This window comes from Eriocheir sinensis, chromosome 54 (genome assembly GCF_024679095.1).
Source record: "Eriocheir sinensis breed Jianghai 21 chromosome 54, ASM2467909v1, whole genome shotgun sequence".
NCBI classification, from domain to species: domain Eukaryota; kingdom Metazoa; phylum Arthropoda; class Malacostraca; order Decapoda; family Varunidae; genus Eriocheir; species Eriocheir sinensis.
In genome coordinates, this window is record NC_066562.1 from 8,131,266 (window position 1) to 8,144,112 (window position 12,847).

At 41.5% G+C, this 12,847-nt stretch overlaps 1 protein-coding gene across 2 annotated transcripts in view; it reads left to right on the plus strand.

Moving 5' to 3' along the window:
* LOC126983711 (lachesin-like) overlaps positions 1 to 12,847 on the plus strand; it is a 196,614-nt gene that overhangs the window by 175,414 nt on the left and 8,353 nt on the right. For both annotated transcript variants that reach the window (XM_050836765.1, XM_050836766.1), the window contains exon 4: positions 4,380 to 4,483. In XM_050836765.1, coding sequence (XP_050692722.1) covers positions 4,390 to 4,483 — 94 coding nt within the window. In that variant the 5' untranslated portion in view covers positions 4,380 to 4,389. The remainder of the gene's footprint in view (positions 1 to 4,379; positions 4,484 to 12,847) is intronic.

The following is a 12,847-nucleotide window of genomic DNA, read 5'->3' on the forward strand; positions in this document are numbered from 1 at the left end:
GGGAGAGAAGAGAGGGAAACGAAAGGAAGAGGAGGAAATGGAAGAGCAGGAAAAAGAAATGACAGAGAAGGGAAAAATAAAGAAAAGAGAAGGAATAGAAAGGAAAAACAGAAACGGGAAAGACAGGAAAGGAAAGGAAAGGGAAGGGAAAGGAAAGAAAGAGAAAAAAAGAAATGAGAGGAAAGGAAATGTAGGAAAAGGGAAGTGGAATGGAAAAAAAGGGAGAGAAGAGAAGGAAAAAAAGGGAGAGAAGAGAAGGAAAAAAAGGGAGAGAAGAAAAGGAAAAGAAAGGAAGAGGAGGAAATGGAAAAGCAGGAAAAAGAAATGGCGGAAAGGAAAGAAAAATAAAGAAAAGACAAGGAATAGAAAGGAAAAACAAAAATGTGAAAGGCAGAAAAGGAAAGGAAAGAGAAGGGAAAGGAAGAGAAAGAAAAAAAATAAGAGGAAAGAAAATATAAAAAGAGGAAGTGGAAGAAGAAAAAAAGCGAGGGAAGGGAAGGGACAGAATTAAGATACGGATTATGTTACGGAAGGGAAGGGAATGCCGAGTAAGAGGGTTGGAATCTACGCTAAATCTTCTTCATGCTCCACTTTAGACTTTTTCATAGCTTCCAACGACCTCTGAGACCTTCCAACCCCCTCTGAGGCCTTCCAACCCCCTCTGAGGCCTTCCAACCCCCTCTGAGACCTTCCAACCCCCTCTGAGACCTTCCAACCCCCTCTGAGGCCTTCCAACCCCCTCTGAGGCCTTCCAACCCCCTCTGAGACCTTCCAACCCCTGAGGCCTTCCAACCCTCTGAGGCCTTTCCAACCCCTCTGAGACCTTCCAACCCCCTCTGAGACCTTCCAACCCCCTCTGAGACCTTCCAACGCCCTCTGAGTCCTTCCAACCCCCTCTGAGGCCTTCCAACCCCCTCTGAGACCTTCCAACCCCCTCTGAGGCCTTCCAACCCCCTCTGAGGCCTTCCAACCCCCTCTGAGGCCTTCCAACCCCTTATAAGACATTCCAACCCTCTGTAAGACCTTCCAACCCCTTATAACACCTTCCAACACCCTCTGAGGCCTTCCAACCCCCTCTGAGGCCTTCCAACCCCCTCTGAGGCCTTCCAACCCCCTCTGAGGCCTTCCAACCCCTTATAAGACATTCCAACCCTCTGTAAGACCTTCCAACCCCTTATAACACCTTCCAACACCCTCTGAGGCCTTCCAACACCCTCTGAGGCCTTCCAACCCCTTATAAGACATTCCAACCCCCTGTAAGACCTTCCAACCCCTACTAACACCTTCAAACCCTCTGAGGCTTCAACACCCTCTGAGGCCTTCCAACCCTTCTGACCCCTCTGAGGCCTTCCAACCCCTTATAAGACATTCCAACCCTCTGTAAGACCTTCCAACCCCTTATAACACCTTCCAACACCCTCTGAGGCCTTCCAACCCACTTTGATCCCTTCCAATCCCCTCTGAGGCCTTCCAACCCCCTCTGAGGCCTTCCAACCCCTTGTAAGACATTCTAACCCCTTATAACACCCTCCAACCCCTTATAACACCTTCCAACACCCTCTAAGGCCTTCCAACCCCCTCTGAGCCCTTCCAACCCCTTATAAGACATTTCAACCCCTTATAAGACATTTCAACCCCTTATAAGACATTCCAACCACTTATAAGACATTCCAAACCCGTATAACACCTTCCAACACCCTCTGAGACTTTCCAACACTCTCTGAGGCCTTCCAACCCCCTCTGAAACCTTCCAACTCACTCTCTGGCCTTCCAACCCCTTATAAGACATTCCAACCCCTTATAAGGCCTTCCAACCCCATCTGAGGCATTCTAACCCACTATAAGACTTTCCAACCCCTCTAAGGCCTACCTCGATCCCCTTGGTGGCCGCGGGGAGAGAGACGCTGCGTTCACGGGTTGAATTTCTAATCGTATTTTGAAGCTATTTTTATATATGTTTCTGTATAATATTTTTTTCTGTCTTCGTTTTTTCTTCCTCTTGTTTCTTCTTTTTCTTCTCCTTCTCTATGTACTTGTTTCGTTCGTGTTTTTTGTGTGTTCTCTTTTTTTCATCTTTTCTTTGTTTTCTTCCTCTTTTTCTAGTGTGCCTTTTTCTTGTGATTATTTTTTCTTCTTTTTCTTCTTCTTTCTCTTCTTCCTCCTCTTCTTCCTTTACTTTTTCTTCTTCTTTTTTTCTTCTTCTTCTTCTTCTTCTTCTCCTCCTTCTACTTCTTCCTCTTCTTTTTCTTCTTCCTTTTCTTCTTCTTCTTCTTCTTCTTCTTCTTCTTCTTCTTCTTCTTCTTCTTCTTCTTCTTCTTCTTCTTCTTCTTCTTCTTCCCCCTTCCTTTACCTTACCTTTTCCTTACCTTACCTCACCTGTCAACCAACCTTTCCTATCCTTACCTACCTGTCACGCTTCCTTAATTAAGCCGAAGGTAAGGTCTTGAGGCCACGTGGGGGAAAGTAAGGTAAGGTGAGGTGTGCCGCTGTGTCACCTGCCCGCGGCGAGGCTTAATTAGCGGGTCATCGCATCGGGTAAATAATGAGAGAGAGAGAGAGAGAGAGAGAGAGAGAGAGAGAGAGAGAGAGAGAGAGAGAGAGAGAGAGAGAGAGAGAGAGAGAGAGAGAGGGGACAGGTAAGAATGAGCGAAGGGGAGGTAGGAATTGTTAAGGTAGATAGGCAAGGCTGAAGGGAAAAGGAAAGGAAGGGAAGGGAAGGGAAGAGGAAGGAGAAGGAAAGATTAAGGAGGAAATAAGAAAAGAAAAGGGAAGATAAAGGAAGGGATTAGAAAGGAATAAGGAAGAGAATGGAAAGGAATGGAGAAGGAAATAAAAGAGAAGGGAAAATTAAAGATAAAAGAAGGGATAAGGAAAGAAAGGGAAAGGAAGGGAAGGGAGAAAGAAAGAAAGAAAAAGGAAGGGATAAGAAAGGAAAAAGGAAGAGAAGGGAAGAAGGGAAGGGAGAAGAAAATAAAAGAGAAGGGAAAATTAAAGATAAAGGAAGGGATAAGAAAGGAATAAGGAAGAGAAGGGAAAGGAAGGGAAGAATGGAAGGGAGAAAAAATAAAGGAGAAGTGAAAATTAAAGATAAAGGAAGGGATAAGGAAAAGAATGGAAGGAAAGGGATAAAGAACGAAAAGAAAGGAGTAAGGAAAAGAATGGAAGGGAAGGGAAAGGATAAAGAAAGTAAAAGGAAGGGATAATAAAGGAAAAGGAAAAGGAATAAGGAAAAGAAGGGAAGGGATAAGGAAGAAGAAACAGAGACACGAAGATGGGGTTGAATATTATAATTGATTAAGGAAAGAAAAGGAAAAGGAGATGAAAAGATAAAGGAAGGGAAAGGAAGGGAAGGGAAAGGATAAGTAAGAACCAGGTACATATTAAAAGCTACGAACTAACCAACAAACTCAAACACGGTAAAACAAAGTAATAGACATAGAAAACATAGACTAACTTACTTACTAACTACCTTATTAACTAACAAATAAAATAAATAACAGGCAACTTACTAGGGAAAGAGACCACTGAGAGATGACTAGAAATAAATAAATAAATAAATAACACTAACCAGAGAGAAGGCAAACTTGATCAATAACTTCAACAAAACACAAGAAAAAGAAGGGATGGAGAGAAGTATAAGGAACAAACGATAAGGTAAGCAAAAGGATTACAGATGGCATTAAGTAAGTGGAAGGGATTAAGAAGGTATTTACAGGTGAGAGAAAGTGGTTAGGTTAATTATGTCTCTCTAACTCTAATTCCTCTATCTATATAGCTAACGTCTTTCTCTCTTCCTGTCTTTCTATCTATATCTATCTATCTCAACGCCTCTCTATCTGTCTGTGTTTATCTATCGTCTTTTTTCTACCTGTCTATCTTTATCTCTTTCGTCAACATTATCGCTATCTTGAACGCCTCTATCTTTCTCTCTCTGTCTATTTTTTATCTATCGCCATATCTCGAATGTCTATCTATCTCTTCGTTTATATATTTATCTCTTAACAGCTCTTTCTTTTCCTCTGTCTATCTCTAATGTTTCTCTTTCTGTCTGTCTCTAATGTCCCTCTCTGTCTGTCTATCTTCATCAATCTATCTATCTCAGCACCTTTTTCCTCTTCTCTATCTATCTTTATCTAACGTTTCTTTCTCCTTCTTTATCTAATGTCTCTCTCTGTCTGTCTATCTTCATCAATCTATCTATCTCTCAACACCTCTCTATCTATCTCAATCTATCTTTATCTAATGTATCTTTCTTATTCTTTCTAACGGCTCTCTCTGTCTATGTCTATCTTCATCAATCTATCTATCTCTCAACACCTCTCTCTTACTCTCAATCTATCTTTATCTAACGTTTCTCTCTCTCTCTCTTCCCTCCGCAGACTCGCCGTAATGGGCCTCCGACGCGCGTTCCGGCCCCTCACACCTGTCCTGATGCTGCTAATGACCCTCACCTGCCCCGCCCTCACCAGTGCATCAGAGACAGGTAAGTGATGAAGTGGTTTGCTATTAAAGTCTACCTGTGATTTCCTTTATTTTTTTTTTTGCCTGGTTTCCCTTCCTCTTTCTTTCCCTTCCTTTTTTGTTTTTGTTTTTTTTTCATCCCATCTCCCATTCTTTACCTTCCTTCCTTTCTTCCCCTGCGTCTTCCTCCTCTTCCTTCTTCTCTCTTCCTTATTTCCATTCCTCTCTCCCCTCTCTACCTCCTCCATTCCTCTCTCCTTCCTTCCTCTCTCCCTTCCTTCCCATCCCCCATTATTTTCCTCCTTCCCCTTCCTCAATCTCCCTTCTTCCTTCCCCTTCCTAATCCTCCTTCCTCCTCTTCCTCTTCCTCTTTTCTCCCCCCTCCTCTTTCTCCTCCTACTTCCCTTTCCCTCCTCCTCCCGGTATCCTTTCCACATCCATTTTCTCGCTTTATTCCTCCTCCTCCTCCTCCTCCTCCTGGTCCGGTCTCACGCGCTGGAAATATTGGCAAATAAAAGTAAATTAGGAAACATGAGGCTTTTTGCATGTGCATATTTTTGTGTGTGTGAAGCCACGCGTACACGGGCATAACTCCCCCGTGTGCGTGTGTGTGCGTGTGTGTGTGTGTGTGTGTGTGTGTGTGTGTGTGTGTGTGTGCGTGTGGAGGAGGGAGAGAGAGAGAGAGAGAGAGAGAGAGAGAGAGAGAGAGAGAGAGAGAGAGAGAGAGAGAGAGAGAGAGAGTGTGTGTGTGTGCGTGTGTGTGTGTTCTCACCTGCATTGTAACGTTAAAAAGATATATGAGAACAAAAACGTAAGTATGCTTCCAGTTAAATATGACCAACGTTTTTTCTCTTAATAATAATAATAATAATAATAATAATAATAATAATAATGATACACAGACAACTCTAAACCTTCTTCCTCCTCCTTCCCAAAACCAAAAGTAACCAACGATGTAATTTTATGTAAGAAATTAAAAGAACGAAAAAAAAAGGAAATACGTGCTCAGGCGAAATTTTGGCGTCTCCTCCTGGTCTCTAACATGCGTTTTTCCACTCCCTAAATAAATAAACATGTAAATTGAATAGTAAAGAAAAGAAATGAAAACGAAAGAAAGAAAGAAGAAAAATTTTAGACTTGAATCTGTGCCTCGTAAATATATTTCCTCTTTTCTTAAATAATGGAAATATAAATAGAATCACAAGCAAATAAATATAAATAAAATAGATAAATTAATAGGAATAATAATAAATAATGATAATAATAATAATAATAATAATAATAATAATAATAATAATAATAATAATAATAATAATAAGTACTTCAAATAATGCTTCTCAAATAAAATAAACGGTTAAATATATTAGTAAGGAATAAATATGATAAATAAAATGATAAAAAACGAAATTCAGACTAAATCCAAAACGAACACGAGAGCGAAAATAATGTTGTTGTTGTTGTTGTTGTTGTTTTGCTGTAATAAGTGGATAAAACAATACTCGAACCGTTTGTCTTTTGTTTTATTTGTTTTTCGTTTTCTCTTTTAATTTTCTTTCTTTTTCTCCTTTTCATGAGTAGTTATTTAGCGGACTTTATTTCCATCTTATTTTTGGTTTGTTTGTAAAAAAAAATATAAATAAATAAATGGATAAATAAATGAATTGACACACATATATATATATATATATATATATATATATATATATATATATATATATATATATATATATATATATATATATATATATATATATATAGTAAAGTCATCTCGTTGGCTGGTAACTCTCCCTTAAAAGTTCAACACTACGACCTGTCTTGTGTGGCGGTGGTGGCGGCGGCGGTGGTGGTGGTGGTGGTGGTGGTGGTGGTGGTTGAGGAAGGCAATTTAGGTGGTGAAAGCTTGACTCCTCCAGGCAGGTTTTGGTGACCTTGACGAGGAGGAGGAGGAGGAGGAGGGGGAGGGGGAGGAAAGAGCAAGAAAAAGGTGGAAGGAAATGGAAGAAGGGAGGCGATGGAAATGTAGCGAGGAGGCGTGAGTGGAGGAGTGCTGGAAACTGCAATAACGCCCTGAAGAAATCCCGCAATGCAACACCACTTAGTACCGGGAATCGAACCTGTGCCATGCGAGTAGAAGTCAGGGCAGCGAACCAACAGCCACCGATGGGCTAAAGGGTCACCGCTGCGGCCTTTCCTTTATTTCATTTCTCCTTTCTCTCTGTCCTTCCCTTCTTTTTCTTTCCCTTTTATTATCTTCCCTCTCCTTCCTTTCATTTCTCTCTCTCTCTCTCTCTCTCTCTCTCTCTCTCTCTCTCTCTCTCTCTTCCCCTATTCTTCCCTTCCCTCCCTCCTTTCATTTCTCCTTCCTCTCTGTCCTTCTCTTCCCTTCTCTTCTTTTCCCTTTTATTCTCTTCCCTTTCCTTCCTTTCATTTTTCCTTCCTCTTAGCCGTTTCGGTGAAACTTTCTCTGTTGCGCTAGACATATCGCAAGCCTTCGATAGAGTCTGGCACCAGTCTTTGCTTTCTAAACTGCCCTCTTTCGGATTCTATCCCTCTCTCTGTTCCTTTATCTCCAGTTTCCTTTCCGGCCGTTCTATCTCTGCGGTGGTCGACGGTCACTGCTCTTCCCCTAAACCTATCAACAGTGGCGTTCCACAGGGCTCTGTCCTATCACCCATTCTCTTCCTGTTATTCATCAATGATCTTTCCATAACAAACTGTCCTGTCCACTCATACTCCGACGACTCCACTCTGCTTTATTCAACTTCTTTCAATAGAAGACCATCACAACAGGAAGTACACGACTCCAGACTGGAGGCTGCAGAACGCTTAACCTCAGACCTTGCTATCATTTCCGATTGGGGCAGAAGGAACCTTGTGTCCTTCAATTCCTCAAAAACTCAATTTCTCCACCTATCGACTCGACACAACCTTCCAAACACCTATCGCTTATTCTTCGACAACACTCAGCTGTCACCTTCAACACTAAACATCCTCGGTCTATCCTTAACTCAAAATCTCAACTGGAAACTTCATATCTCCTCTCTTGCTAAATCAGCTTCCTCGAGGTTGGGCGTTCTGTATCGTCTCCGCCAGTTCTTCTCCCCCGCGCAGTTGCTATCCATATACAGGGGCCTTGTCCGCCCTCGTATGGAGTATGCATCTCTCGTGTGGGGGGCTCCACTCACACAGCTCTTCTGGACAGAGTGGAGTCGAAGGCTCTTCGTCTCATCAGCTCTCCTCCTCCTACTGATAGCCTTCTACCTCTTAAATTCCGCCGCGATATTGCCTCTCTTTTTATCTTCTATCGATATTTCCACGCTGACTGCTCTTCTGAACTTGCTAACTGCATGCCTCCCCCCCTCCCGCGGCCCCGCTGCACACGACTTTCTACTCATGCTCATCCCTACACTGTCCAAACCCCTTATGCAAAATTAACCAGCATCTTCACTCTTTCATCCCTCACGCTGGTAAACTCTGGAACAATCTTCCTTCATCTATATTTCCTCTTGCCTACGACTTGAACTCTTTCAAGAGGAGGGTATCAGGACACCTCTCCTCCCGAAATTGATCTTTCTTTCGGCCACCTCTTTTAATTCCTTTTTGGGAGCAGCGAGTAGCGGGATTTTTCTTATTATTTTCTTTTTTTGTGTGCCCTTGAGCTGCCTCCTTTGTTGTAAAAAAAAAAACACTGGGGGACGAATCACCCTAGGGGACGAATTACACTAGGGGACGAATCACCCTAGGGGACGAATTACACTAGGGGACGAATTACACTAGGGGACGAATCACACAAGGGGACCAATCACCATACGGGACGAATTACCCTAAGGGACGAATTACACTAGGGGACCAGTCACCCTAGGGGACGAATTACGGGATATGAGAGGAGGAAAAAGAGGACAGAAATTGATCTCTCTTTTTGCCATTCATCTGTACTCTCTTTCATAGCGACGGTGATTAGCGAGCTCTTTCTCCTCACCTGTTCTTGCCCTTGAGATGTTCCCCCTTTTTTTTTTACATCAAAGGATACGGCTCAAAAAGGGAACAAAAAGGGTACAAAAAAAAGAGCCCGCTACTCGCCGCTCCCACAAAATTATAAAATAAAGAGTAGCCAAAAGAGACGTCAATTTCGGGTGGAGTTTACTGTAAAAAAAAAAAAAACGGAGTGGAAATGAATAAAGAAGCCAATAAAGTAAACAAAGAAAGAAAAGAACAGTATACTCATAACCTCACCTGTGCCGGGCCTGAATTTACCTGCCTCGCCGCTCGCCAGGTGTCTCCAATCACGCGATATTTCTCACCTCTTATAATCTTCTGTATCTCCCTCGCCTGAAATATTTACCCGGGCCTGATAATACTTTCCGCCTCGTCTCTCTCTTCATCGGATATTTCCCTCCAGTCGCTTCTTTCTTTCTCTCTCCCGATATTATAAACAGATTTGACAAAGTGTATCGATATTGAGACTCCATTTTTTTTCTTTTCTTTTCTCTTAGCTTTTCCTCGGGTGTTTTGATTTGCTTTGTTTTTGTTTTGAAGTTTGTAGAGGTGACTTATTTTTCTCGAAGTTCATGCACCTGTCTTGACAATATTTTCCCTCTCCCTTTATAATATTTTCCCTTTCACTTCAATATTTTCCTTCTGACTTTATAATATTTTCCCTTAGAAGTTTTAAACACGTGACATTTGATTTTTTTCTTCGAAGTTAAAATGACTGTCACTATTATTTTCATTTTTCGAAGTTAACATATCTGACTTTATTTTCGTTTTCCTTGGAAGTTAACATATCTGACTTTATTTTCGTTTTCCTTGGAAGTTAACATATCTGACTTTATTTTCGTTTTCCTTGGAAGTTAACATATCTGACTTTATTTTCGTTTTCCTTGGAAGTTAACATATCTGACTTTATTTTCGTTTTCCTTGGAAGTTAACATAGCTAACTTTATTTTCGTTTTCCTTGGAAGTTAACATAGCTAACTTTATTTTCGTTTTCCTTGGAAGTTAACATATCTGACTTTATTTTTGTTTTCTTTGGAAGTTAACATAGCTAACTTTATTTTCGTTTTCCTTGGAAGTTAACATAGCTAACTTTATTTTCGTTTTCCTTGGAAGTTAACATAGCTAACTTTATTTTCGTTTTCCTTGGAAGTTAACATAGCTAACTTTATTTTCGTTTTCCTTGGATGTTAACATATCTGACTTTATTTTCTTTTTTACTAGATATTCTCCTCTCCTTTTTCTCTTATTGAACGTTACCTCATTCATGTTTAATAATAAAAATAATAATAATAATAATAATGATAATAATGATAATAGCCTCCTTGTATTTTCTTCGCACATTTTTCTTTCGTAATAAAAGTCACGTTCTGTTCACCTATTAACGTTAATTATCTACAAAAACTAATTACCTGGTTTTAATGTAATTCTCTCTCTCTCTCTCTCTCTCTCTCTCTCTCTCCCCCCCCCCCCGTCTTCTTTTCTTCCCTTCCTTTTTTTTTCCTTTTCCATTCCCTTTCCTTTCCTCTCTCCTCTCTTTCTCCTTTGATTTCTCTTTCCTTTCCTTCCATTCCACTCCAATTGTTCCCCTCAATCGTTTTCCTCCTTTTCCTCAGCGCTCCCCTCCTTCCTTCTTTCATCTCCTCTTTTTCCTTTATTTTATCTATGTTTTTCCATTTTATCTGCCACCTCACTGACCACCTCTCTCTCTCTCTCTCTCTCTCTCTCTCATCTTCTATACCTCTTTTTCTTTCTTTTTCTGAGGTCAGTTGGCTTTACCTCCTCCTCTTCCTCCTCCTCCTCCTCCTCCTCCTCCTCCTCCCCCTCCTCCTCCTCCTCCTTCTTTCATTCCTTTCTCTCTCCCTGGTCGCCTGTTTCTACAAAGGCTTCCTTGAACTGTGAATCCAATGGGGGGACTTATCTGTTTTGAAGCCCCTCTCCCCACCTCTGGCATGCATATAAGAAGAAGGAGGAGGAGGAGGAGGATGTTGAAGAAGATGATGGTGATGATAATGATAAAGAACAAGAACAAATAGAATAAGAAATAAAAGGAAAAAAAGAAAAAGAAAAAGGGGGTTTGTAGAAGGGAAGGAAAGGACGAAAGAGAGCAAGAACAAAAGGAAATCAAAGAAGAGGAGAAGAAGAAAAAGGAAAAGGAGGAGGAGGAGAAGTAGAAGGAAAAAGCAAGAAAAGAGGAGAAATAGAAGGAGGAGAAAGATAAGTGAAAATAACAATAAAGAAGAAAGAATGAGAGAAAAACATTAAAAAAAAAAACGAAAAATCAGAATCAGAAAAAATACCAAAAAAAAACTAACCAACACATAAACAAAAACAACAAATCATAAGCAAAATAAAAACAAAAAAGCATGATAAGAAAGGAGACGTAAAAAAAAAAAAAAGAAGACAAGCAACAATGGAAAACTGAAAAATAAGACAAAACAATAAAACAGAAAACAAAACAATCAACAGAAAAAGCAATAACCAACACAAGAACAAACAAACAAAGGAGAAAAAAAGAAAAACACAAAAACACAAAAACAAACAAACAAAGAAGAAAAAATATAAATAAATAAAACCCCAAAAAATCACTCCCCTCAATCATCCTTGCCCTTCCCTTCCCTTCCCCTTCCCTTCCCTTCCCTTCCCCTTCCCTTCCCTTCCCCTTCCCTTCCCTTCCCTTCCCTCCCCTCCCCTCCCCTTCCCTTCCCTTCCCTTCCCTTATATAATGGTTCATCACACAAACAGGAAGGGAAGGAGACTAAGACTTGTCCATAAGTTAAGCCGTCCCATACATCAAGAGAGAGAGAGAGAGAGAGAGAGAGAGAGAGAGAGGAGAGGAGAGGAGAGGAGGAGGAGGAGAAGGAGGAAGTAAGGACAAGAAAAAGGAAAAAGGAAGAAGGAAGAGGGAAGGAAAGAAAGAAAAGGAGAGAGAGAGAAGGAAAGAGAGAAAAGAAAGAAATAAAAGAAAGAAGAATGAAGAATGCAAAAAAGAGAGAGAGAGAGAGAGAGAGAGAGAGAGAGAGAGAGAGAGAGAGAGAGAGAGAGAGAGAGAGAGCATAGGCCATAAGTGTGATCATTGATGTGTGAGAGAGGTAAGTGGAAGAAGAGAGATGGAGGAGAGGAAGGAGGAAGGGAGGAAGAGACTTAAGTAGCAGAGAAGGGGAGGAAAGAAGGGGAGGAAGGGAATATACATGTTAAGTGAAAGAGGAAGTATGGAGGGAAGAGAGGAAATGGAGATGAGTGGAAAGAGAGGGAAGGAAGGAGGGAAGAAGGAAGAGGCAATGATTGAAGGGAGAGAAGGGGAGGAAGAAAGGAAGGAAGAAAGAGATGAGAGAGAGGGAATGAAGAAGGGAAGAAAGAAGAGGTAATGATGGAAGGGAGAGAAGGGGAGGAAGGAAGAAAGGGAGGAAGAGAGGAGAGGTAAGTGGAATGGAAAGGAAGGAAGGGAAAGAGAAGGAGAAAGGATGATGGGGAGGAAAGGATAGAAGGAAGGAAGATGATGGATAATGATGGAAGGGAGAGAAGGGAAGGAAGGAAGAAAGAGAGGAGAGGGAGGTAAGTGGAATGAAAAGGAAGGAATGGAAAGAGAAGGAGAAAGGATGAAAAGGAGGAAAGGACAGAAGGAAGGAAGGAAGAAAGGAAGGAAAGAGGGATGGAAGGAAGGAAGAGAAAGGAAGGGTAATTGAATAAGAGGAAAGAAAGATAGAAAGAGATGAAGCGAAAGAAAACGAAATGAAAAGGGAAATGAATGAAGGAAAGAAAGAAAGAAGAAAAGAAAGCTGAAACAAAAGAATAAGAAGGAAGGAAAAGGAAGGAAAAAAGCCGAAACGAAAGAAAAAAGATTAAAAAAATACGTTTAAAACAGAAAAAAAAAAGAGAAACAACCATAATAGGAACCAAAAAAACAAACAAGTCTTTAAGCAGTACAAGAAAACACAGAAGGACACCGAGACAGAGACAAAACAGAGACATACACACAGACATACACAGACAGACAGAGACAGACACACACACACACACAGACAGGCAGAGAGAGAGAGAGAGAGAGAGAGAGAGAGAGAGAGAGAGAGAGAGAGAGAGAGAGAGAGAGAGAGAGAGAGAGCAAGCGAGCCATCAGCAATGAAAGATACAGGAACCGAAGAGTGGGGGCGGACAGGCAAGGCAGGCAGGCAGGCGGGTCGGTAGGTAGGTGGGTAGGTGGGTACAGGGGGTGGGTAGTCAGGCAGAAAGGTAGCAGCTCAGGTCATATCCATTAGCCAGCCAGTGATGTGTGTTCGTTCGTTTCCGGGAGGCACGGCTCAGACAGGGAGGAGGGGCCTGTTACTCCCCCTGTTACGCCCCTCCATCTGCATGTCTCAACAGCAACACGAGCGGAAGAAGGGGAGGAAGGAAG